This window comes from Dermochelys coriacea, chromosome 9, assembly GCF_009764565.3.
Source record: "Dermochelys coriacea isolate rDerCor1 chromosome 9, rDerCor1.pri.v4, whole genome shotgun sequence".
Taxonomy (NCBI): domain Eukaryota; kingdom Metazoa; phylum Chordata; order Testudines; family Dermochelyidae; genus Dermochelys; species Dermochelys coriacea.
In genome coordinates, this window is record NC_050076.1 from 100108021 (window position 1) to 100132881 (window position 24861).

Consider the following 24861-nt stretch of genomic DNA (forward strand, 5'->3'; position numbering starts at 1 on the left):
TTTCCCTAGCCTCTGTTTGCCAGAAGCTGGGAATGGGTGACAGAATGAATCACTTGATGATTACCTGTTCTGTTCATTCCCTCTGAAGCACCTGGCATTGGCCACTGTGGGAAGACAGGATACTGGGATAGATGGTCCCAGTATGGCCATTTCTGTATGGTTACCAAGAAAACCATATGCTTGTGATCTTAACTCAACAGCATCTCTGTGCTTCAGTTAACTGGAACCTTTCTATAAAAGAATTCCTTAATATCTTTATATTAGAGATTCCATTGGCTCTTTACCAAATGTGTAATCTTGCATCAGTGGATGGGTAGTAGGACAGAGTGACCATTTTAATGATAGATTTATTGAACAGTTAATTTTTCAAATATTGTACTTCAACAGTCCAAACTCCTGGCCATTTCTTTATAGCATATCTTTTGCTAAAACTCAACTGTTTCCTAGCAAGTATCAGTCCGAAAACAGGATGATCAAGAAAGCTATTTGAATGATTTAAAAGTTAACAATTAGAAACACATGCTGTACCTTTTCTTTTCATTGGCCCAAGAACACTTGGACGAATGCAGTGAATAGGACTCTGACTTCTCCTGCTAAAAGAGTATAAACAGTATATTGGTACATGATAACTGGCATAAATAGCACAGAAAACAACTAAAAATGCAGAACAAGCATATTCAGTGCAAGCGGCTCTGTTTAAGGCCAAACACCAACATAAAGGGCAGTAGACAATAAGGGGATAGCCCCAACAAAAAAATATTTTAAAAAACAAACACAAGACATGACTGACCCTTAAAAGTTTAACCACAAAATACTTTTCCAGAAAGTCTGGTTTACAGGCTGAAGTCTTCAAAAAGCATTCCCAACGTTTCCTCTAATACAGACATCTATATGAGCCAGCAAGTTTCTCTACAATGTACTTTTAGTGCTTGCATCCAACTAAACCCATGAGCACACAAACCTGGTCAGGTTCTCCGACTCCTACTAAAGGTGGGTCCGTGCGTAACTCAAAGTAAGCCACCCCTCTAAACACAAACTTAGCAGAGTGCTGTCCTTTGTGAGGCTGTAGATTAGTAGCAGGACTAGTTAGATTCACCATCTGTTTGCATTATGTTGCTGGACAAAACACGGAGAGCCAAAATATTTGGTCTTGCACAGACTGGTGAAGACTGTGAATGACCCAGGAATTTCAGGACAGAGAGGCAGCCCTGGCCACTGGTAAAGAAAATTAAAAATGCCCAAGATCCCTGCACTAACAGTCATTTCTGCCAGAAATACAAGGTCACTTACAGCAACAGATTTGGCAGTTAAATTCCTTTTCACCTGCACTCAGAACCATACTCTCCACAGCCCAAACAGTGTCTTCCAGCAGCCTGGCCACCCAAAAAAGTTATCCTATTTCTGTCAACATTAAATTAAATTAAGGTGGGAGAAAGACAATATTAATAAGCCTCTCTGTCAGGCAACCCATAACACCATGAAGCCATGATCTCTAATTGGGTCCTATAGATGCTATTATAATTTAAAAACTTAAATGTTTCCTCTTAATACTTTTTGCTAATCTACACAGGCTAGTATTGTCCCAGTTTCAAAACCTGGGAATTAATTCATCATCATCTTTTAATAGACGTTCATTCTACTCTGTATGTGATTATGTGCTAACAAAACCTATTGAAAAAATCTGATATAGGCGGCATTGTAACCCAGCTTCCTGATGTCAGGAATATATATTTTGGTACTTTATAAACTCTAGAATTTAAGTTGTATAGATTTACTATGCGAGTTGGAGATCTGAGTCACCAAAAACATGGTTTAGATTTACTACGCATCAGTTAAGTCCTGATGTTTCCGATGCCTCAAGTGAACAATCTGTATTAACAGTATGCAGAGTCAGTTTTACAGACTTGTACGTACTTTAAAAATCGTCTTGTTGGACTGGGAGTAGGGCTTGGAGGTAATCCACTGCTACTCACCAAACTTTGCAAAGACGGTGAGAAACATTGCTGAAAACAAAATATATTGCAATACTTTAAATATAAACATCATGCTTCATTCCTATTGCATCAGACTAATCATTCTTGACATACAGAGAACTAGAGGGACTTGAGGAACACAAGTAGGGCCTTAATGAGAGAATTTTACCATTTTAAAACAAGCACCTCATCATTCATCTAAAATGACTACTTGATCTATTTGACTGGAAAGGTATCACTTTTGGTTAAGTCTTGAAGAAAGTTCTAGAACAATTTAGACTGATTTCTCATGTATGTACAGAATGCATGCAAGTTGGTAGTATTATATTGATCAGAATATGTATGTCTCTCTTTACCTTGGCACAAACCACCTGATTTAGTTCCTAAAAACCCCACTTTCCCCCACAGAAAGGCAGACAAAGAATATGGTTTTTATTTATCAATAAATATACCTACTAGGTATTGACATTTATGAGATGTTCTGTAGATAAATTTATGGGATGTACAGCTGTTAGCATGCCTTTTTAATATTTTAGTTCTCTGTCTGCAGTGAATGCCCATGCAGAAGTCAGGGATATGGGAAGTTTCATCCCTTGCTAACATTAATGTTAAACAAAAATCCTAACTTTCGGTACTCATGAAGGAAGACTTCTACCACTTCATTTTTCTTACCTTCCCTATTCCTTTGGTGGGTGAAGGAGCTGGAGAAACTGGGACAAAGTCTATTTGCTTGGGAGAGGATGATTTCTCAAAATCATTGTCACTCTATAAGTATAACAGATCATGTAATTATAGCCGATTGCTTTAATGCAATATTTTCAAGGGCCAGGATATACATTAAATATTATACAAAGCATTGCTTTGTTGTGGAATGGAACCACATGATGCAAGTCAGCCTCACAAATGGCTACACGCAAGAATTTGTTACTATGACTATGTAGAAGACAAATTTCATACTTTTGACAAAACAAAATAATGTTAAGCGTTATGTTCCGATATTAAAGTATCTATAAACAAAGATATAGACATGAATAGAACTACCTTTTGACACATCAGGAAAAATTATGTCCAATAGCTGTGGTGACAGCCATGTGTCATTAAGCTACTGGTGATTTCATACCTTATTAGTACAAAACTTGTTATAAAGGCAGCAATAAAAAGTGTGTTACTAGACAGAAACAATTTGATGTTGAGCAGCGAGCCTAATCTGTTTGATTTTCCTCTAAAAGAAATTTAAGATACTATGGACAACAAAATGCAGCAATACGAGATGTCAGAATACTGAAGACAGAAACTCAAATATAAAGCATAAACACATTACCAGGCTCAAGCTTTCCTCCCATGACTGGCTGATCTGCATTGCTGTTTGCACTTCCCTGTAAAGAAGAAAAAAAAATCCATCATCACTGACCCAGAGACACAGAGTTTAGGTATTCTCATTTGCATACTAACACTCACCGTTCATGTACTGTTTCTCTGTTCATCAAATCCATTCCTTCTTCCTGAAAAATATTAATATAAGAGAGAAACAGTTAAGAGTTGTTTTATAGAGCTTTCTTTTGCTAAAACGATTCAGACAAACTCTTCCTCTTCAGGTCACAATCTGGATGGGCATCTCGCCTCATTCCATACACCATTAGCATACCCAGTGAGTGTGCGACTTGTGCAGAACAGAGCATTTTACTGATGGTTAGCAAATTGTTCCACATTATGGAATTTTTTATTGTTTCTTCTAAAAAACTAAGAAATTCTACAAAAAAACTTGTTAAAATGTATTATGATAGCAAAACAAAGCATTTTTTTTAAAGAAAAATAAATTGCATGCCACAAACTTAATTCATTCCTTGTATGTATGCATTACAATAGTGTTTTTAAATACACAAGCATGTACCATTCCTCAGAACTCATTCAATGCATAGATTGGACAGTGTGCAGTGAAACATGGTAGGGATCCACTTATTGAACAGAGGAGGAATAAATATAGGTTAGATGATTCATCCACTGCTTGCTGGCATCCTAGGCATTGAATGATGCAGTCTATGTAATTGAAGACTATGAAGAAGGTTTTTTTTTAAAAGGCACAAACGGATGATATGTGCCTAACACCCATTAATGCCTTCGTCAATATCCTCCTATCGTAATACATATTTTCAAGGAGTGCAGCTTTAACTCTGACATATCCTGATTTAACTTTAACCTTCAGTGATTCACAAACTATTTTAATGGAGTTTTTATATGGAATAATTACTCTGACTATGCAAAAATGAAGGCCTCAAATCCCCGAAAATCTGAAAGTTAGTAAACAATTACTATACCACCTTATAGCTTGAAGTTTTAATAGAAACACAGTGTCAAATATGAAGTAACATATATTGTGCCATCCCTGCACCTCCCTTCCATCCCATTTGTGTGTACAGATTAACATTAGTCCTTTCCTATATTAAGAATAAAAGGAACTCTCTGATGACTCCTTGTCCTTGTTAATGCTAGTAAATGAATAAATTACACAATAAAAACAGTGCATTTTTTCAGGATTACTATGTGCCTCAAGTGTTTTGAGGATGCAGGAAGCTGGAGACCAAGTACCTTCAACCACTTGCAACATGTACCCTGGAAATATAATGCCTGGAGAGTTAAATTGCTTTTACAAAGTGAGAAAAATAAAAGCCACAAGATTTACAAGCATTTGGAAATCATGTGTTTTCCAAAATGAGACTTTAAAAGGCAGCCTATCATATGGCACAGCTTTAACTAAACATTTATTTTAACAGCTTAAATCCCTATGATAGAGTTTGTACTATTAGAGGTTTCCTTTTGGAAATTTACATTTTATGATCTTCCTCTTCTTCCAAAAGAAAACCAAGATAACTGTTTTTGTATTAAATCTAACTGTACTTTGAGAAACAGGCTTGTATTCAAAACAGAAGTGCATTCTTACTTCACCATTTTAATGCACTTACTGCATTAATAGATTTGGGGAAGGTATAGTAACCAGGGTTTTTGTTTTTTTAAACAAAAAGTGGACAACTGAGCACTACCAGCGTTTCACAAGAAGGAAGATTAGATGGTTCAGAAAGTGTGAAGTTGTGGGACTGTATACCATTATCCTGATATCCCTGAACTTCACATTAGCTTGTCAGCTTTGAGAGTCTCCAAGCTTAACAGGCAGCAATCGGCAGCAATCTTCTTACCCTGATGGACGCTGCACCCAACTGCTTCTGTGCTGAACATTGGTACATCTCCTGTCAGTTTCTCTGACTGATTAAATACAGCGTACCATGCTGCACTACACAAAACTTTTAGGTTTGCCCAATCATGGAGACTGAGATTTGAACACCACAGACTCCAATGAATATCATTTATGGTTATGCACAATTCAATTGGGAGGAAGGCAGACAGTATATGAGCCCAGAAAAATGCAACTGACTAAGTTCTAGATTGGAAATGGGGCTGCAAGAGATAGGGACCGCCAGCTTTCTTTGTGGGGAGAAAGATGTCTGATGGCTAACCACTTTTATAAACGGGACAAAATCCTGGTTTCAGTATAATATATTAGGACACATTCTATATTTTCTGTAAACTTTTGTATCTCTGGAAACTGATTCAAACTGCACCTTGAATTGACAGATTTTTGCTGAACACTCTTTACAAATCAGCTATTACTTCCAAGTGAAGTCATCAGTGATCATTAGTAGGATACACCAGCTTGTGTAAAGCCAATAAAGCAATCTTTCTATGTCTTGTTATTTACAAAACAGAACTAGAATCATTTCTTACCTGTTTGATTTGATGAAGGCGGCTGCTAGGAATACGAACAGGAGATGATGGCACCAACTGCAAAACAAACACCATATAGCTGAAACATTTTTAAAAACTGCAAAAATCAGGGAGGTTGGACACTTTTTTTTCTAATATATTATTTCATTCTCAAAAAGATAACAGCCACTTCAATATCACCAAAATACCATCCAACACATTTTGCATGTGTTAAATGCAATACATTTTGCATACAATTATAAGTGTGTATTAGTTTTATAAGTGAGAGCACTAGACTATTTCATTATGAAATTGCTCAGCTTAGAAATGACTCCTAATTATTGCATGCCAACCTCCATGCCACTTCAGTCTCACACTACTAAAACCCCTTACCTTCCACGAATTGTATTGGCAATACTGGCCACCCATCATGTTTGCAACAGCACAATAGGTAAGGTAGCATAAGCACTTCCATCTTAAAGCTGTTGTACGTTGCTCATAATGCTAAAAATAAAAGTCTATTGAGCAGGAGTTTTCCAGGGCTAATCTCTGCCTGCAGGTGAATATTTTTGACATGGCAGAGCAAGAGAGATTCGGCCATTAAAGTGTAAGGAGAGTGAAAATATTTCTCCAGCTCTTCTGTCCTCAACAGCTTAAAATGACAGAAAGTTAAAATAGGAGAGTGAAATGGCCTCACTGAGAAGAAGTGCCTTTGAGCACTCTGTTACCATTTTCTCCCTTGCTGTTGCATAGGACAAATAAAAAACAAAACCTGTAAAATGATTTCTATTAACAAGGAAAAATCTGAAGGATCAAGTACAAAGTCAATCTGGCAGAGACATAAGCCACACTCTAGGGACTCTAGATGCTTTAGTTTTATACTTGAGTTGACTGCTAGTTTGATAAAAAATGATAGAAGTATTAACTCCTAGATATTGAGCCAACAACTTACTGTAGTTCATCAAAGAAAGCAAAACTTTCATGATGATTCTCAGCATAGACATTCTCAAGTTACGGGACAGGTCTTACTTATTAAATCTTTTTATTGGAATTTCTTAATCCCCCACTACTTACTACAATTAGTTACAAGCATATTTACGTTGAATCAATTATTGAGTCATTCTCTTTCCCTTACCATTACACATTTGAGTAATTTATGGTGCTCATGACCATCAGGGACCAGAAGCCTTAGGCATGAATCACACAGTTCTGTTAATGACCTATTTCTTTTGAACAAAGATCAACCTTACCACGTTGTATTGTGGCTTTGTAATGAGGATGAGTGTTACAGGAGTGAGGGCTTCATTCTTTCAGACTGCATGGAAACTGCCAGATGAAAAGTAAAGGGAATCACATAGCATAAATTACATGCACTTTCTAGTAATTAAACTCCACCCTGCAGATAGTGGGATTCCTCAGTTTCATACAAAACATGCCTTAAGTTTTCTAGAAGTCCAAAGCTACAGGATGTGGATCAGCATTCAATCACCAGCTAGCCGTATCCTACCTCAATTAGTGCTATGGAGAATGCAAATTGATCCTCCTAGAAAGACAAGGTGAGTGAGGTAATAATATCTTTTATTAGAACAACTTCTGTTGGTCAGAAAGACAAGCTTTTGAGCCAGACACAGCTCTTCTTCAGAGATCCTCCTGTTTTTAGAAAAGTCACACAGAGAATAGAACTTTTACTGTTTGCTTTAAAACTTGGACTGCATACACTCAATCCAAGCAGCATGCACTACTTGCTTGGGGAATGAGCATATTAAGAGATGGTCTCTCAAGACAATAAGCTGAACACAAGACCAACAAAACAGCCTGCTCAAAACTAGTTCTGGAAGCAGGACTCAATCAACAAAGAATTAAAGGAAGGTAGCGTAATAAATGCCAACAAACATTTCCACAAAATCATTAATGATAATATGGGTTACCACTTGCAACTCTGAAGCTCCTGGCTGGTGAAAGATGCAAAATCCTGCTACTCACCTAGAACTTAAAACCACTGCTCAGTGCAACTGACTTCACAAATTACTGCCCAGCATCTAATTTTCATTTTCAAGTTAGCTGGTTTCAGAGTTCACAGAGAACAGTCTCCAGTTTCAACTGTTAACTCAGTGCTCTGAACCACTCACTCTCAATCATCACATTTTAGGCCAGAGAACAAACCAGTGAGTTATGATGAACTCCAAGGTGAGGGCTCCAGAAGTGGAGGAACAAGTTTCCTATTATAATCCTTTGGGCTGGGTTTGAGAGGAATTAATGGATTCATGTCAGGGTGTCTTATCCACCCTGTGACCTTTCGATGTTCAGACAGCAACAGTATCAAATGTTAAAGCTGAATTCAAGCATTATGTAAACATCTTGGTCTTCTCTTTTCTGATGTATAGTGCTGGTTTACTTGTTTTATACATTGGAACTTAGAATTTATTTGGTTTGTTATAAGAAAAAATGATTGAAAAAGTTTAATAATAAATAAGAGCTCCTTTTGGACTTCAATACCATTGGATTTAAAAATAGCTACAATTGTGAAAGATTTTCTTCCATCTGCAGAGCCGCAAGAAACAGCTCATTTATCAAAGTTGGACCTGGATAAGTGGAATACATTTTTGTGACCTCACAGCTTGAAACTCCTATGTAGAAATGTAGTTACTTGCCCCGAAAAAGTTTCAACTGGTACAGAATACAGAAGCCCACCTGCTGAGCAACATAGGATGACACGAGCATATCGACTCAGTGCTCTATTTCACGGTCTCCTAATGACCACTCCAGACTGACTTAATGAACTCGCAATTTATTATTTACAGTTAAAAACTATGAACAAACTCTGGTCCTAATAATCTGGACGAGCCCACTGAACATAACTCAGGGCTGCCGATGTAGTCATGGTTAGTATCTGGGAACTGCAGCCCAATGCCTGGTCTAAGAGTGTGTTCCACCCTAAGAGAGACAATGACTTGAGGTCTGAGAGCTGGAGGTGGGTGCATGCAAAGAGATCAGGAGAGGTCAGAGTGAGTTTCAGTTAGCCTCCTAGCTGTGATATCTCCACACCCACAGAGGTGGGACTGGAATTTTGTATGGAAGCACAATCAAAGCATGAGAAGCCCTGATTATAATTCTAGATATACTCCGAACTGTTTCCTTAACAGCAGACTAACACAAACTAGGCAGACAGTGTTACTGACTGCACCTCAATCAGAAGGAACTTAAATCTTCTTAATACGCCAAAAGTGTTAATATAGTATTAAAAACACATTGACTACATGATTAAAATTAAAATAGTCACATTCTCAGACCCACTTTTCCCTCACTACTAAAATTTAATTTGCATGAAAACTTGAATGAACTTTCCTGAATTCCAAAGGTTAATTTTATGAAAGGAAGAAAGTACTTTTTAAAAAAATCATTAAACACCCCATTAAAGTTAACCCTGTTTAGTATTTTAAAAAAACATTTCCCCATGCAACTTAAGACTATACCTACCTCACCCACTATACTCAATCACTGTAATAAGCCACCATATGATGCAGGTTTCTACATTACTCGTTCTGCCATTAGAAAAGTACATTAGTAGTCCTTTAATGCACACCGTGGCTGGTTTATTAATAGAATATAGCTCCTTCATGTTACGCTTCTTTTTCAAATCTTTTTAAAAACACAAGTTTTAGAGTTTTATGCAATGTCCGCTGAAAAAGATTACTTCATAACAGAACAATAAAAGTGCTAGAAAAAAGGATGAACACTATTCTTAACTTTTTTTTTTCCTTTAAAGTATTCTGGATTAGTTGAGTCCCATCTTTATAGACCTGAGATCCAATGACATTTCAGTAGCAACACTGATTAGCTACTGATCTGATTTTTGTCCTAGAAAAAAAGAGTTTAATCAGCAGTTTCTGGCCACCTATTGTCATCTGGGATCCTCTGGTAGGGACAATTTAAAATTGAAATTGCCCCCCCACTCCCTCCTTTTCTTCTCCCATCTCTTACTTTGCCAGCAATGATGCTTCTCTTGGGAGCTTTAAAATGTTAATTTTACTTAAAAGCCAAATTGATAGCCCTAAACCATATCCCAATTCAGCCTACTTCATATCAAAACAGCCTGACCCACTTAATCAGAGCTATGGACCTTCACAGCCACACTGTTTCTAAGGGCATGTCTACACTACAAACTTAAGTTGACTTAAGTTCACATACAGCCACCACAGTAATTACTGTGGTTTTTCAGGTCAGCTCTTTCTGTCAGTAATACAGTGGTACACTACCCTCCATCTGTCAGGAGCACCAAAGTGCTTGCACTGACTAAAGAGGGGCATCATCTGAGAGCTCAGGCTTGCAGCTCCCCACTGGGATCTTGGCTGTCTCAAAGTGACAGTCTGAGCTGTGAGCCCCATGTAGGGTTCACAGCAGGGGGACAATCAGTCTTTCTTGACAATTTCACTGGTGCCTCAGGCTCAGAGAGAGGGGTTTACAGCTGAAGCTGTGAAATCAACAAGAAAGGCTGGTAGGCTCCTGATGTGAAATTGAAATTGAGAATGACAGCTAACAGCACACAGTGTCTACACAAACACTGCGTCACCCTAATTACACCGACATAAGCACTATGCTTCTCGTCGAGATGGAGTTATTATGGTGTTGGTGTAGTAGGCCACTTATATCGATGGGTGCAAGGCTGTAGTGTAGACATTGACATAATTAGGTCAAGCTGCCTTACGTTGAACTAACTCTGTAGTGTAGACCAGGCCTAAGACGATGTCTACACAAGAAAAAAGGTAGGAATAGCTATTCTGCACTGGTTTCTTAGGGCAGTAGCGCCTCTAGTGAAGATGCTCTATGCCGACGGGAGAGCACTCTCCTGTCAGCATAATTACTCCACTTCTGCAAGAAGTGGAAGCTATGTCGGCAGGAAAACATATAACTTGCATTACTCGGGGGGGATGGGAGGAGTGTCTTTTTCACACCTCAAGCAACGTAAATTACATTGACTCAAGTGGAAGTGTAGACGTGCCCTTAGTGCAAAATAAGAGTGTCCACATAGGAAAATGGTGTAGAATAGCTGTTGTGCTCTAAATTTACACCCTAGCTAATTTCCTGAATAGACAAGTCCTAAAGTGAACAAGGAGTTGCTTTCGGGTTCCCAACTCAACCTTTTAAGTTTATGACAAAAGGCAGGTTGAAGGGAGGGGTGAAGGAAAAAGGAAACTTTATCAAATGGGATTTATAGATTTTAGATTCCTTTTAAACTAATACCTTTAAAATAAAAGGGTAATATTAAAGATGCATCTGTTCTGAAACAAATTAAATGCTGATAGTATGAATTTTTTTTTCTGATGAGCAGAATCAGCTGTGCATTACTGACAGATGGTGAATTGCCCTAACATTAAAAAGGCCCAGTTAGCTGGATCTGAATGGGGCTTGGAAAGACAGCATAAAATGTCATACTGTACCCTCAAGTATGCTCCACCATACACTACAAGGACTGCATACATATTAACCAACTCCCATGACTTCTGAGCTAGATTCCACCCAATTCCTACTGTGCATGGCCAGACTGGTAGAGCATAATGAATGGGGGTGAGGCACTCCTAGTGTATGGCACTCTGAAGGTGTAAGGAAGGATGTGCGATCCCCAGCAATACCAGATGTGCATGACTGGAGAGAGGATTCTTCAGCTGAATTGGTGACTTGCTTTAGACCTCTTCTCTGGCCATGATGTAGGGCTATTGGCCTTAATAAGGAGTACATTCTGCCCTTTTTCTGCAAGGCTACTCTGCTCCCAGCCAGGGAAATGGGCTCTCAATCCAAAAAACAATTACGTATTTCCTTGACTTTCACAGTTCTTTCTTGCATCTTGCATATACTCTCAATTATCATCTCTCCCTTTCCTGGGAAATATCTGTCTTTTACTAAGTAAGCAGATACCTCATTCTCTGGAATATTTTTATTGCTGCTGTTGGTATGACGGTCCATTGCTAACAGTTACTTTTCTTTGCTCCCCAACCTTGTTTATATTGCTGCTTCATCTTCATGTTTTGGGTCACTTGTGAGGTCAACAATACCCTTTTCTAAACCACTGTAGATCTTATTTTAAAAAAAAGTAACAAAATCAAAAGTGTAACTTCTGTGAAGTACATGAAATATCTTTAGTTCAGTTAATCTTCAGGACAGACTAAGGAACTAGATCACCCCACTTGCTCCTCTTTGGCTTTGTATCCAGATCAACCGAAAAAGAACCTTAGTGTTTCAAAACTGTTTTTCTTAAAGGGCTACTGTCCTCTTTGTAAGTGCTAACTCTTGCTGACTACTGGTTAAGTGAATCTCTTCAATACCGAAGGAAAACCAAGTGAACTGCTGGAAAGGAAAGCAATTTATCTTTGGTCTGAAAGCAAGGATAGAAATTTCAGCCTAAAATTTAACTTCAAACAAATGCCCAAATAGAAAGGCTTCTGACTAAATGTTTCCTCAACCATAATTACAGTTTTCAGAGTAGCAGCCATGTTAGTCTGTATTAGCAAAAAGAAAAGTACTCCTTTTCTTTTTGCATAATTACAGTGTTACTAGCACTACATCATGTTTTGTTTCTTAAGTGGCAGGCACATTGCTTTTATGTTATGCTCATTTGTTGAGGCCTTTAAATAAAGGATCTCAAGACTACTACAAAAACAAATCCTCACCAAACCAGTTGTCTGGCCTAGTTTTGAAATGGAATTTTAGTTTTTTTTAGGGCGGAGAGGCTGTATGGAAGGGGTGGACAGGAATTAAAAGTTATCTCCACTTAAAGTAACCCAAATAGCAACAAACAATCATCAACGATCATGAGCATCTTGTATACTGTATGTAAGAAAAGGATAAACTGACATTAACACAAGACACTCCATCCGTCCAGTACATTAGTTGTAAACTGTATGCAATCAACATGTAACTGCACTTGTGCCAGTTTCTTAAAGTTAGAACACATTTCAGGAGAAATGTGACAGTCTTCAGTTAAATTTTATATTTTTTAAATCTAGGCAAAAATTCCTCTTGGTTAAAAAAAAAATGAGAACTGTTTTTCTTTGCCATGCCCCCCAGAAATGCATCAATTTATGTATCTGCGGTTCTTTCAATATGGTCAAGAAATTCTTTTTAAATATGCCGGCACTGACTCCAAAATACTACTGGATCAGTCCAAATCACCTTTTGACCATAACTCAGACTATAATGATTTACTTGAAAGAAACACTATTTTAAAATAGAAGTTGTATCTTCTTTGGGTTCATAAATAAGTATTGTACTAAATTTTGAGGCAAACATTTACTAACGAAGTCATTTAAGTTTACAAAATTGTGACAGTGGAAATTTGTTAATTAAGATTGGATGGTTTTCTAAGATATATACTCTAGCTCAAACAGGCATTAATTCAGTGAAGTCCTATGGCCTATGTTTTACTGGAGGTCAAGGACAAAAATATTTCAGCTAAATCATCATAACAGTCCTTTCTGGTTTATAATATACAATGCAATATAAATGTAAAGTCAGTGGATTTATTTAAAAACAAACATTCAAAGCAGAGATTGAGACCTAAGAATGAATGACTGATGCTTCTGAATATATCAATTCTCTTTCCAAATTGGTCTTCTTATCCAATCTTAGAACATCTGCTTAAATAAGTTATGAACTAGGCTGTCTTCAGAATGACACAAATGTGTTTTCTAAAGCTAGCTGATCTTTAAAAAGAATTTCACTACAACTGCAAAATATGTAGTGTTAATTTTCAATTTACACTCTTATCTTTAATCCTGTTTAAACCCAAAGAACAAGTGGGCAACATGTTTGCACTAAGCATTTTCTTACCAGACTATGACGATTCATCACTGTTGTACTGTTTCTGCGGGTTCGCAAAATGTTGGCCTGGAACACCTCTGAATTATCACTGTGAAAAGAAACACTTGTCAAATTTAAGAGTCATTTCCCTCTCCTTCACCTCCTAAAAAAAAGTGCCTCAATATAAGCTATGTAAGTGTGTGCTTTCATCCTCTCTTAACCCAAAGTCAAAAACTCAAGTCTCTCTCCCCAAAACAAGTTCCAATTACCCCAGTTAATGATATTAATCATGCTGAGTCCTCACTAGAGTGGCTGCAAATTTTGTATGGATATGTGTCTTCTATGGAAATGTATGAGTTTAGAGTGTAGCTCTCTATATGCAGTCCTTAGCACCAAACACAATTCATTCACTAGAATTTGAGAGTACGCATAATCAACAGATGGACTGACGCAAGCCTCAGTACCCATGGTATCAAAGACAAATCACACTGCAGGTCAGAAGTTTTGTCACTGGGAGCACCTTACAAGTTACAACCCCTCTTCACCAAGGTGCTGATACAGCACTCAAAATGTTAAATTAAGCACTCAGTATTTCCATTTAGAAAGTCCTAATTATTTTTTGAAGTGGTATCTCAGTAAAATGAAGAGGAGGTTACTTACCTGTAACTGGAAGTTCTTCGATATGTGTGGTCCCCATCTGTATTTCAGTGTGGGTTGTGTGTGCGCACCATGTGCCTGGAGCCGGACAATCTGAAAGTAATGTCCACTGATCCACGAACACACCCTGGATCACCTATTGCCTCTGACCAAGGGATAAACAGAAGGGGAACTCTCTAGTTCCCTCTCTATTGTGAATCAGAGAGGATCCAAAGCAGAGGAGGAGGGCGAGTAGTGGAATACAGATAGGGACCACATATCTCAAAGAACATCCAGTTACATGTAAGAAACCTCTTCAAGTGATGGTCCCTATTGTTTTCCACAGTGAGTGATTAACAAGCAGTAAAAAAGAAGCGAGGATGTAGACCACGGGTTCTCAAACTTTTTTTTGCTGGGCCCCCCACTTTGAAAATACTGCAGTCAAACGCACTGAAGCCTTTCAAAAAGCGTTAAGAAGGGTGACCATATTTCAAGTTCCCCAATAGAGGACACTGCTGGAGGGAGGCGGAACTGATGAGCGTGGGGGGTACAGCAGTACCATACTCTGTCATCCTTACTTCTGCGCTGCTTCTGGGGTGGTGCTGCCTTTGGAGCAGGGCGCCCGGCCAGCAGTCACCATGCTCTGGCCAGCAAGCTCTGAAGGAAGCACTTCTGCCAGCAGTAGTGCAGAGGTAAGGGTGACAACACCATACCATCTCATGACACCTCCACAATAGTTTGGAGACCCCTTTTTGGGTCAGGACCCCCAGTTTGAGAAACACCGATGTAGACAGCAGGGTTGAGCAAAGGAGTCATCAGCAGAGGAGTCCTGGACTAAGGCACAGTATGTCTCACAAAAGCGTGAACAGAGCCCCACCTGGCAGCTTTACAAAAAGGGTCCTGAAGGAATGCCATAGTTGCTGCTTGTGCTCTCATTGAATGAGTTCTTATTCCATGGGGAGCAGGGAAGGTTTAATAGTTGATAGAGTAGAATGTAGACAGAGATCCATTTGGATATCCTCTGAGTGGAGATTGCTTGTCCCGATTCCTTCTGCTATAGTGATGAATAGTCTCTGGCACTTCCTGATTAGGTTTGTTTTGTGTAGGTAAAAGGCAAAGGCCCACTAGACATCAAGAGCATGGAGTCTCTGTTCCTCTAAGGAAGCATGCAATTTAGGGAAGAACACAGGTATGTGGATTGATCGGTTCAATGAAATTCAGAAACAACTCTGAATGTGGGGTGTAAACATAACAAAACCTTATCTTTATGGAACACAGTGTCAACAGATTCCACCATCATCACTCCAAGCTCATCAACCCTTCTGGCTGAGGTGATGGCTACAAGGAAGGCAACCTTGATGGAGAGAAGGGACATGGAGCAGGAAGATAGGGGCTCAAAAGGGTGGCCTTGTGAGTTCTGAGAGAACAAGATTCAAGTCCCACTAAGGAATAGGCTTGTGAACAGGTGAAAAGGTTCTGATTAGGCCTTTTCAAAATCTGGTGGTCAAAGGGTGAGTGAAGACAAAATAACCCTGAGAAGGAAGATGGTATACATTAATCACTGCCAGGAGGACTCAGAAGGAGCTAATGGATAGGCCTGATGCCTTTAGAGAAAGCATACAGACTAAAATGAGAGGAGTATCTGCATTTTCTGGAAGAATGTTCCTTTGATGTGCCCAAGAAGAAAAATATCTCCACTAAGTCCAGGTCTACACTACAGATCTATATCGGTATAACTGCATCGTTCAGGGATGTGAAAAATCCACACCATAGTGATGTACTTATACTGACCTAACCCTCCATGTAGCTAGCACATCGACAAGAGAGCTTCTCCCACCGACATAATCTACCTCCCCAAGAGGCAGCAGCTAACTACATCGAGGGGAGAAGCTCTCTTAAAACTGCCTAGTGGACTCCTTTCTACTATTAGAAAGTATGTCTCATACTGCTGTGGAACATGACCATTCTAAGGAGGATCATCCAAAAACCAAGCCCTGAGGTAAAGTGAACATGGATTGGGGTAACTGATCTTGCCATTCCTCTGGGTCAGTAGCTCGGGAAATGTTGGAGATGATCAGTGCTCAGGATGACACGTGCAGGAGATTCGAAAAATAAAACTGTCTGAGGCAATAGGGGGAGATCAGGATAACCCATGCCCTGTTCTGATGGTAGGAACAGTAGCAGAGGGAATGCATAGTTCAGGTGATCTGACCAAGGAAAAAGTAGAGTGTTGCCTTGAGAGTGGTGACCTAGGGCTCGTCTGGAGCAGTATGTGACATATTTTCTGTTTGTTACGAAGGTGAACAGATCCCTGGATGGGATTCCCCATAGATCAAAGACATTGTGCAGTATCAAGTTGTGGAGTTCCCACTCATGGTCGACTGCAGAATATCTGCTGAGAGTGTCTGCGAGCATATTTCATTTTCTGGGAAGGGAGGCTGCTGATAGGGTGATTTTGTTGCCAATGAAAGACAATGAGACCAAAGCATCTGGCGTGATTGGTCACTACTGTGAATACTTTGGTGAAGACTCGGGGGTTGGGGGGGGAGGAGGAGGGGTGTCTCTATGCTGAAAGAGAGCACTCTGTACTGAAAATGATCAAAGCCCATCAAGAATCTGAGAAAGCATCTGTGAATGGGATGAGTATCTCTATGAAAGTAGACATCCTTGATATCGAAAGCTTTAAACTTCATGTCCTTTTCTAAGTATGGTATTATAGAGCCCTACATGACCATACAAAACCTGAGAGAACTTGAATGAAGTGAATGGGGTAGCAGAGGTTGAGAATTGGTCTTCATCCATCCTTCTTTTTGGGTACAAGGAAAGAGTAAAAGCTACTCTCTTGGTATTGAGGAGGGACACATTCTATCACTCCTTGCTCTAATAGGGAGTCCAATCTCTTGCTTGAGAATAGTTTCCTGAGAGTGCTCCTTGAAAGATGGAGGCGGCAGGGATGCAAACTTGATCATATAGCCAGAGTGGATGAAGTTCAGTACTCACTGGTCTGTAGTCACTGTACTCTGAGTATTGAGAAAGAGTGCTAGACGACCTCCAAATGGTGTGTAAAGATGGGGCAACGTTGGGCTTAATGCCTCACAACTCTTGAGATCCTATCAAAAACAGTGCCTTGCCAGTGCGGTTGTGATTGTGATGCTGAGCCGGTTGCAGAAGGTGCGGGAAAGCAGCTCCTTTGAACACTTTGCCTTTTATGTGGCGGTTCATAGGGCCTCCGATAAAAAACTTGTTGAACCCCATGGGTCTAGGTCTAGATGACTGTTGATGGAATTTCTTCACAGGGACGGGGGTATATAACCCCAGAGAGCAGAGGGTAGCCCTAGAATCCTTCAAGATGACTCATCTGATTGAATAACTGTAATTCATTGAAGGGGAGATCCTCCATGGTATTTTGGACCTCATGAGAGAACCCTGACACAGGGAGCCATGATCTTCTGTGCATAACAATGGCTCTGGAGGATGTGTTAGTGGCATTGACTGCAGATTGGAGAGAAGTCTTTGTTACTAGTTTGCTTTAGTCTATCAAAGCCTGGAAACAAGCTCTGTCCTGTTGTGGAAGTCTGTCAGCTAATTCTGCAAACTTGGGTAGTTCAGAAAGTCATACCTGGCCATTAGTGCCTGGTAGTTGTCTATCCTGAACTGGAGGCCAGATGATGAGAAGACCGTTCTGCCCAGTAGGTCTAGGTGCTTACCCTCTTTGTCCACAGTGGTAAACCGGGGTGTTGCCGTCTAGCCCTTTCAGAAGCTTCTTGAACGACCAAAGAATTGGCAGAGGGGTGAGAAAACAAGAAATTAGCCCCTTTGGCTGGCACATAAGATTTTTTCTGCCCTTTGGGGGGTGGGAGCACAATGGCAGGGGTGTGCCAAATCTTGCTGACTCCATTATAGCTTCATTAAAAGGGAGTGCAATTTTGTTGGATCCAAATGGGGAGGATGTTAAGGAGCTTGTTTTTGGATTCCTGAATCTCCTCAAGAGGAATCTGTAGTTCACCTGCAACTCTACAAAGATGATCCTGGAACTGCCTGAATTCTTCTGGAGGGAGGGAAAGAAGACATAGGGGTTACCGCTTTGTCTGGACACAAAGATGGTAATCTTGCTGGTTCCAGTCGAACTGCCAGATCCAGTGCATATTGCTCTTTCTCCTCTGAAGGATCTTGGAGTGATCTGAGCGCCTCCTTCAAGGGGAAGTAAGAAGAGACTCCCTATCAACTCTGCAGGGTGGGTGTTAGTCCCAGGACCCACAATATGGCTAGCAGGAAGTCTCGAAAGGGGGAAATGGTGGCCCCCATGACATGAGGTGCCAGCAACTCCAAGCTAAAAGTGGAGTTTGGTCGCAAGTTGGTGCAAGTCTTTTGGGAAATGGAGGATATACAGAGTAAGAAAACGAAGGCTCCTTGGGTGGATCAGCCTCCCGATGAGGAGAAAGCTGAGTTCTGTTCCAGAGGTGGTACCGTGGTGCTACTGAAGGAAAGCTGTACCTCGGGGAAGGAGCGGGTGATAAACTTCTCCGAGTGATCGACTCCCCAGGTGGTGTTATGATATCTCTGGAACGAAACGGACTCAATGGAGGGGATTCCAGATCAGGGGGGAGCGAAGATGTTCTGTGGAGCAGCATGGGACCCAGGTCTCTCCAGCGTGAAAGGAGTTGTTTTTGCCCAGATCATTGTAGCTGGGGAGGGTGCTATCAAAGATGGTGCCAGGGGTAGGCAGCGAGCAGTCTATGTCGGTGCCAATGGAGCCTGAGGTTTGGGAGGTGCCAAGAATGATGGTACCTACAGATCCCATTTTGGTACCGATGGAGCCCAATATTTATTGGCTTTCTTGTCAAGCCTCAGGGACTTAGGACATGCTAAGTCCTCTTGGGATGAGGTGCCAGGCTTGCTCAGAGCTGAATCCAACTTCTTCTAAATGGATTTCGAGGAACACTTAATCTCATGCATATGAGAGTCCCTCCTGGGTTTCTGAGAAGATCTCGCCAGTGGTTCTGTAGAGGTAAATTATCTGGCACCAGTGTTGGAGGCTCACTCCTTGCTGAGTTAGGTCAATGCAAATGTGGGTGGGTGGGAAGTCCCAGCCTGGGTCCAACTGAGACCTCAGGCCCTTTTCCATGAGGTGTTTTTGAATGGAGAGTTCCTGCCCTTCTCAAATATGGCTGGGGAATGAGTGGCAGATACTGCACCTCACTACGACGTGTGATTCCCCGGGGCAGTACACAGTGCTGGTGGTCATCACTGACTGAGAAGGATTGTGGGCAGGAAGTGCAGAGTTTGAAACCAGAGTCCTGGGCATAGTCTAGTACCAGCACAGCGCAGGGGGATGTGAGGGGAGGAAGTGTTCCCCCAACAATTAATCTAGCACAAAAAACTATGAAAACCACAAACTATAAACTGTACAAGATGCTAAAAACGATTTACAAATCTAAATCATATCTTAAGGGATGAAGACGAAGCTAAGGACACAGAGAAGTTCCAACCTGGACCATGCAGCAGTGAGAAGGAACTGGAGAGGTGGTCAGTCTGTCTCACCTTTTATAACCTCGGTCAGAGTCATGAGGTGAGCCAGGGCACATGCACAGACCAACGGACATTACTTTCAAATTCTCCAGTTCCAGGTGCATGCAACACATGCATAACCCACAGTGGAATACAATAGGGACATCACTCGAAGAAAGGGCAGATTCATTTAAGATTAGTGGACTAGATTATTTAATGCAAAACGCTCTCTTTTTAAATATATTCTAGTAGCAAGTTTTTCTGCCATTTCCTACATTCCTGATAGCCAAAATGTTGCACTTTATGAATAATCAGACTGTATGAACTGAACACATTTTTACAGTCATTAATACTATAGTTTAAAGCCCAGTCCTACAATCTGGTCCACATGCCCACACACAGCTCCACTGACTTCTGAATGTGTCAACCTGATTGCGAGATTTGTATCGAAGTGCAAAAAGTCACCTACTTTATCTTTTGCTATCTTAACTAAATTTTTGATCTCAAATGGATGGACACAACTACCACCTTATAAGAAGCTTTTCGTTTTTAAAAATACAAGCTAGACAGTGGCATTAGCTTGTTCTCCAAGCTGGAACTGAGCTCTAGTTCAGTAGAGAAGTTTTCATAAGCTGAAACTCTCATAGTTCAAAATGCTTGTTGTATCTGTTAGACAAAAAGAACTTTAGAATATTTTTAGTTTGTTCAGTCATACGATCAGTTGTCCTTTAAAAAATTGTAAAGATTTAAGATTCAAACAGGTATCGTTCCATATTGATAAATTTAATAATCTAAATGTTTGATGATAACATACAAAACAAGAATTTTACGGCATTACAATTTATATACCCATTTGTTTTCCAATAACTTTCAATGACATTATGTTGGAAATTAATATAAGATAAAGCTACTAAATAAGGCTTTACATTCTGCAGGAAAAAGCTAATATCAACTTGTTCACAGAAGCTATTTCAGAAACTTTCCATTCTTCATTAGGAATCCAGTGTAGGCCTTTTCACCAAAAATTATACCCCATCTTTATTTGCCCATATTTGGCAATCGCAGTTCTTGAGAAAATCATGAAGAAAATCCTCTCACCGGTTTCTCTTGCATGTGCCAATTAGTTATCATCTATATAGGAAGTGAGTCAGGGAGAAGCTGAAAGGGACTATGACCCAAAATTTAGAGATGAGCTTTTTCCTTGGCTGAGATTAGTAGTGAAGAATTATCTATGGCATCTAATTTATAGGTAGACAGGCAGCGGTCATAAAGAATACATCCTAGATTTAGGAATGGAACCAAAACCCAGAGAAAAACAGTTAAGGGGCCATGGAGGGCCCGAAGAGTGGCCACAGTTAGACAATTCTAACTACTTCTCTTTTAAAGCTTTGTTTCTTTAACATTTAAATGCTAAAACTGAAGACTACACACAAAGGCCCTGATCTGCAAACTCTTTCTACACAAGCAGCAGTGCTGGTTGAAACTCAGAATTTCCTTTTCATGGGAAACATTTTAGAAACTAGTAACAGTCAAACACTTATAAGATGATATTCACTTAACATTAATGATGACTGGGGATAAAAAAATGAGCACAAAATTCTCTACTGTTCTTTTTAAACCAGTTATAGTAACATTTGTCCTTAAGAGTAGAAAGATTTACACCATTCTCGGGGTTAGCCATCTACTAATAGCTTCTTATAAATCTCATGTTTATAATCTACAAAATGAATTTAGAAAAAGATACATGTATAAGGCTGCATTTTAAGTAGTCTAACGTCTACAATATAGTTCCTGAATCTCTCACTGTAGTGTTCCATTTGCCAACACAAGCTACAATTATCCAAAGTAATATTAACAGACCTGTTACCACACACAACTGTCCTCATCTTTAATGCAGAAGTGAAACCCCTAGAGGCTAAAGGGCCCAGTAAGTAATGTTCCCTCATGATTTGATTAAATTCTTCTCAGATAATTTATTATTCTAACGTTTGTATAGTGCCTTGCATCATGAAGGATCTTAAGAGCGCTTACAATCAAACTGAAACACAAACAGATGATTACTATTCCATCCACCACTGCCACAACTGAATGCAACAGCTGTTTTAACTCCACATATCACCACTACAAAATAGTTTAGAATAAGAAGTAAAAAATACAGTGTCTAACTGAAACATCAGGGAAAATCTAGTCAGGAAAATTCTAACTAGCTACCTACATATTTCCACAGATACAAGGGCCAAAATAGTAGATAAGGTCTCAATTTTACATCTTATCCAACAGAGAACAGAGCACCAGATACCACTCTGAAGCATTAGTAGTATATCTACAGTTTCATATGGAAAAACATATCAAATCATAATACCACTTTCTGCAGCATCAGCATATCTCATCCAAATATTAACTCTGCTTAGCTACTGAGATGCAATTGGATACAAAACATGCTTCTGTTTTAAGTATGAGAAAGGCTGTCTATAAAATGTAGTGGAATAAACTCAAGCTGCTGTTGCCTCAGAAACAACAAAATCGAAGTATTGCAGTGGGCAGATACCTTGACATAAGGGCCCAGTTACATCAGCTAAGGTGAAAAATTGCATATTAAATCCAGTCCAGGAATCCACTGAGGATAGGTCAGCCAGTTGGCTCTTTCCATCTCTGGCTCTCACAGAAAAACTAATTTGGTGATAATGCAGTGGGCATATGCTCCTGACCCCTGGCAAATGGTTATGTATGTGACAACATACATAACAGAAGTACATTAAAGCACATTCCAAGGGGAGGGAGTGTTTTAAACTTTCATCAGGAAAATCAAATCCTGCATTTAACCTGAACAACTGCGGTCAAATATCAAAAGTGAGCTTGCTCCCAACAGCCACTTTGGGGAGGCAAGGTGAAGATGAAGACCAGCCTGGGCACTTCCTCAGTGCATTAGCTCCTGGGGAAGGGACTGGGAAGCATGCGTGGACCAAAAGCTACATCTCCTGCTCTGCCATGCAAAAAGGAGGCAAGAAATCTGTGTCCAGAGAATAGGCTTCTTCACTTCACCCTGGAATATAATAGGAGAACTCTGTGGATGAGGTGAGGAACTCTCACCACAGTCCAGCCCGGGGGATGGGGGGGGAGGCGAGGCCCGGGCCTCGCTCACCTCAGCCCGGGGGATGGGGGGGAGGGGAGGGGAGGGGAGGCGAGGCCCGGGGGGCGGGGGGGGAGGCCCGGGTCTCGCTCACCTCAGCCCGGGGGATGGGGGGATGGGGGGGGAGGCCCGGGCCTCGCTCACCTCAGCCCGTGGATGAGGGGGGCGCTGTTCGATCTCCTCAAGCTCCCCCCGTCGCTCGGGGCCGGCGCGCTCCCCGCCGGCAGCTCCAGGTCCAGCTCCATTTTCTCTTGAGCCATCGCGGCGGCTCCGGCTGCTCCTGCTCCGCCGCGAGGCCCATTCACTGGGGGCGGCCGCAGCGGCTCCTCATGCCGCCCCCCGCCCCGATCCGATCCGGCCCGGCCGCCCCTACAGGCCCCGCAGAGGCCGCTGCAGGCAGAGCCCGGGGGCGCTGCGAGCCCGGCGAGGGGGGCGGCACCAGCAGCGCCCCATGCTGGGGAGACGAGAGGGGGCGGCTCCTTCCCTCCTCCGCCGCCGCCGCCTCTTCCTCGGCTCCTCTCGGCCGCCTGCGCGCGGGGCCGGCCTTGCCGCCTCCTCGGGGAAAGAAGCGGCCGGGCCCGCGGAATCGCTGGGAAAGCAGTACGCATGCGCCATAGCGCCCCTGACGCAGCAGAGTCAAGAGGTGTCCGCACATGCGCAGTGTAACCGTAGTAAGGCGCCCGGCGCCTCAATCGCCATTGCGCCTGCGCAGTACATCAACGCCGGGAGAAAGTGGTTAAGAACATCGGGGCGGCCATTGTGGGTCAGAGCAATGGTCCAGGTAGCCTAGTATCCTGTCTTCTGCTAGCGGCCAGGGCCAGAGGGCATGAATGGAATAGCACAAGTCTCAGATCAGCGGCACTGCGATGGGTACCCGCCTGGCCCCACAGTATGCCAACGTTTTTATGTCTGGCTTAGAGCAACGCTTCCTCAGCTCTCGTCCCCTAATGCCCCTACTCTACTTGCGCTACATTGATGACATCTTCATCCTCTGGACCCATGGAAAAGAAGCCCTTGAGGAATTCCACCATGATTGCAACAATTTCCATCCCACCATCAACCTCAGCCTGGACCAGTCCACCCAAGAGATCCACTTCCTGGACTCTACGGTGCTAATAAGCGATGGTCACATAAACACCACCCTATACCGGAAACCTACTGACTGCTATGCCTGCCTACATGCCTCCAGCTTTCATCCAGACCACACCACACGATCCATTGTCTACAGCCAAGCTCTACGATATACCTGCATTTGCTCCAACCCCTCAGACAGAGGCAAACACCTACAAGATCTCTATCATGCATTCCTACAACTACAATACCCACCTGCTGAAGTGAAGAAACAGATTGACAGAGCAAGAAGAGTACCCAGAAGTCACCTACTACAGGACAGACCCAAAAAAGAAAATAACAGAACGCCACTAGCCATCACCTTCAGCCCCCAACTAAAACCTCTCCAACGCATCATCAAGGATCTACAACCTATCCTGAAGGACGACCCATCACTCTCACAGATCTTGGGAGACAGGCCAGTCCTTGCTTACAGACAGCCCCCCAGCCTGAAGCAAATACTCACTAGCAACCACACAACAAAAATACTTTAACCCAGGAACCTATCCTTGCAACAAAGCCCGTTGCCAACTGTTGCCACATATCTATTCAGGGGACACCATCATAGGGCCTAATCACATGAGCCACACTATCAGGGGTTCATTCACCTGCACATCTACCAATGTGATCTATGCCATCATGTGCCAGCAATGCCCTTCTGCTATGTACATTGGCCAAACTGGATAGTCTCTACGTAAAAGAATAAATGGACACAAATCAGATGTCAAGAATTATAACATTCAAAAACCAGTCGGAGAACACTTCAATCTCTTTCGATTACAGACCTAAAAGTGAAAAGAAAAGGAGTACTTGTGGCTCCTTAGAGACTAACAAATTTATTAGAGCATACGCTTTCGTGAGCTACAGCTCACTTCATCGGATGCATGAAGTGAGCTGTAGCTCACGAAAGCTTATGCTCTAATAAATTTGTTAGTCTCTAAGGTGCCACAAGTA

The 24861-nt window shown here is 41.4% G+C and overlaps 1 protein-coding gene across 5 annotated transcripts in view; it reads right to left on the reverse strand.

The window, feature by feature from the left end:
- Positions 1 to 23407, reverse strand: part of LOC119861225 (P2R1A-PPP2R2A-interacting phosphatase regulator 1-like) — a 28370-nt gene extending 4963 nt beyond the window's left edge. The window contains exons 1-8 of one of the 5 annotated variants that reach the window (XM_038416053.2): positions 22942 to 23405; positions 13554 to 13632; positions 5751 to 5807; positions 3432 to 3475; positions 3295 to 3349; positions 2646 to 2738; positions 1915 to 2003; positions 529 to 590 (exon numbers count right to left, since the gene is read on the reverse strand). In XM_038416053.2, the coding sequence (XP_038271981.1) occupies positions 529 to 590; positions 1915 to 2003; positions 2646 to 2738; positions 3295 to 3349; positions 3432 to 3475; positions 5751 to 5807; positions 13554 to 13632; positions 22942 to 23405 (943 nt within the window). Of the gene's footprint in view, positions 1 to 528; positions 594 to 1914; positions 2004 to 2645; positions 2739 to 3294; positions 3350 to 3431; positions 3476 to 5750; positions 5808 to 13553; positions 13633 to 22941 lie in introns of all 5 variants that reach the window. The other 4 variants (XM_038416052.2, XM_043492290.1, XM_038416055.2 and 1 more) reach the window with 4 other exon arrangements.
- Between the last annotated feature and the right edge of the window lie 1454 nt (positions 23408 to 24861).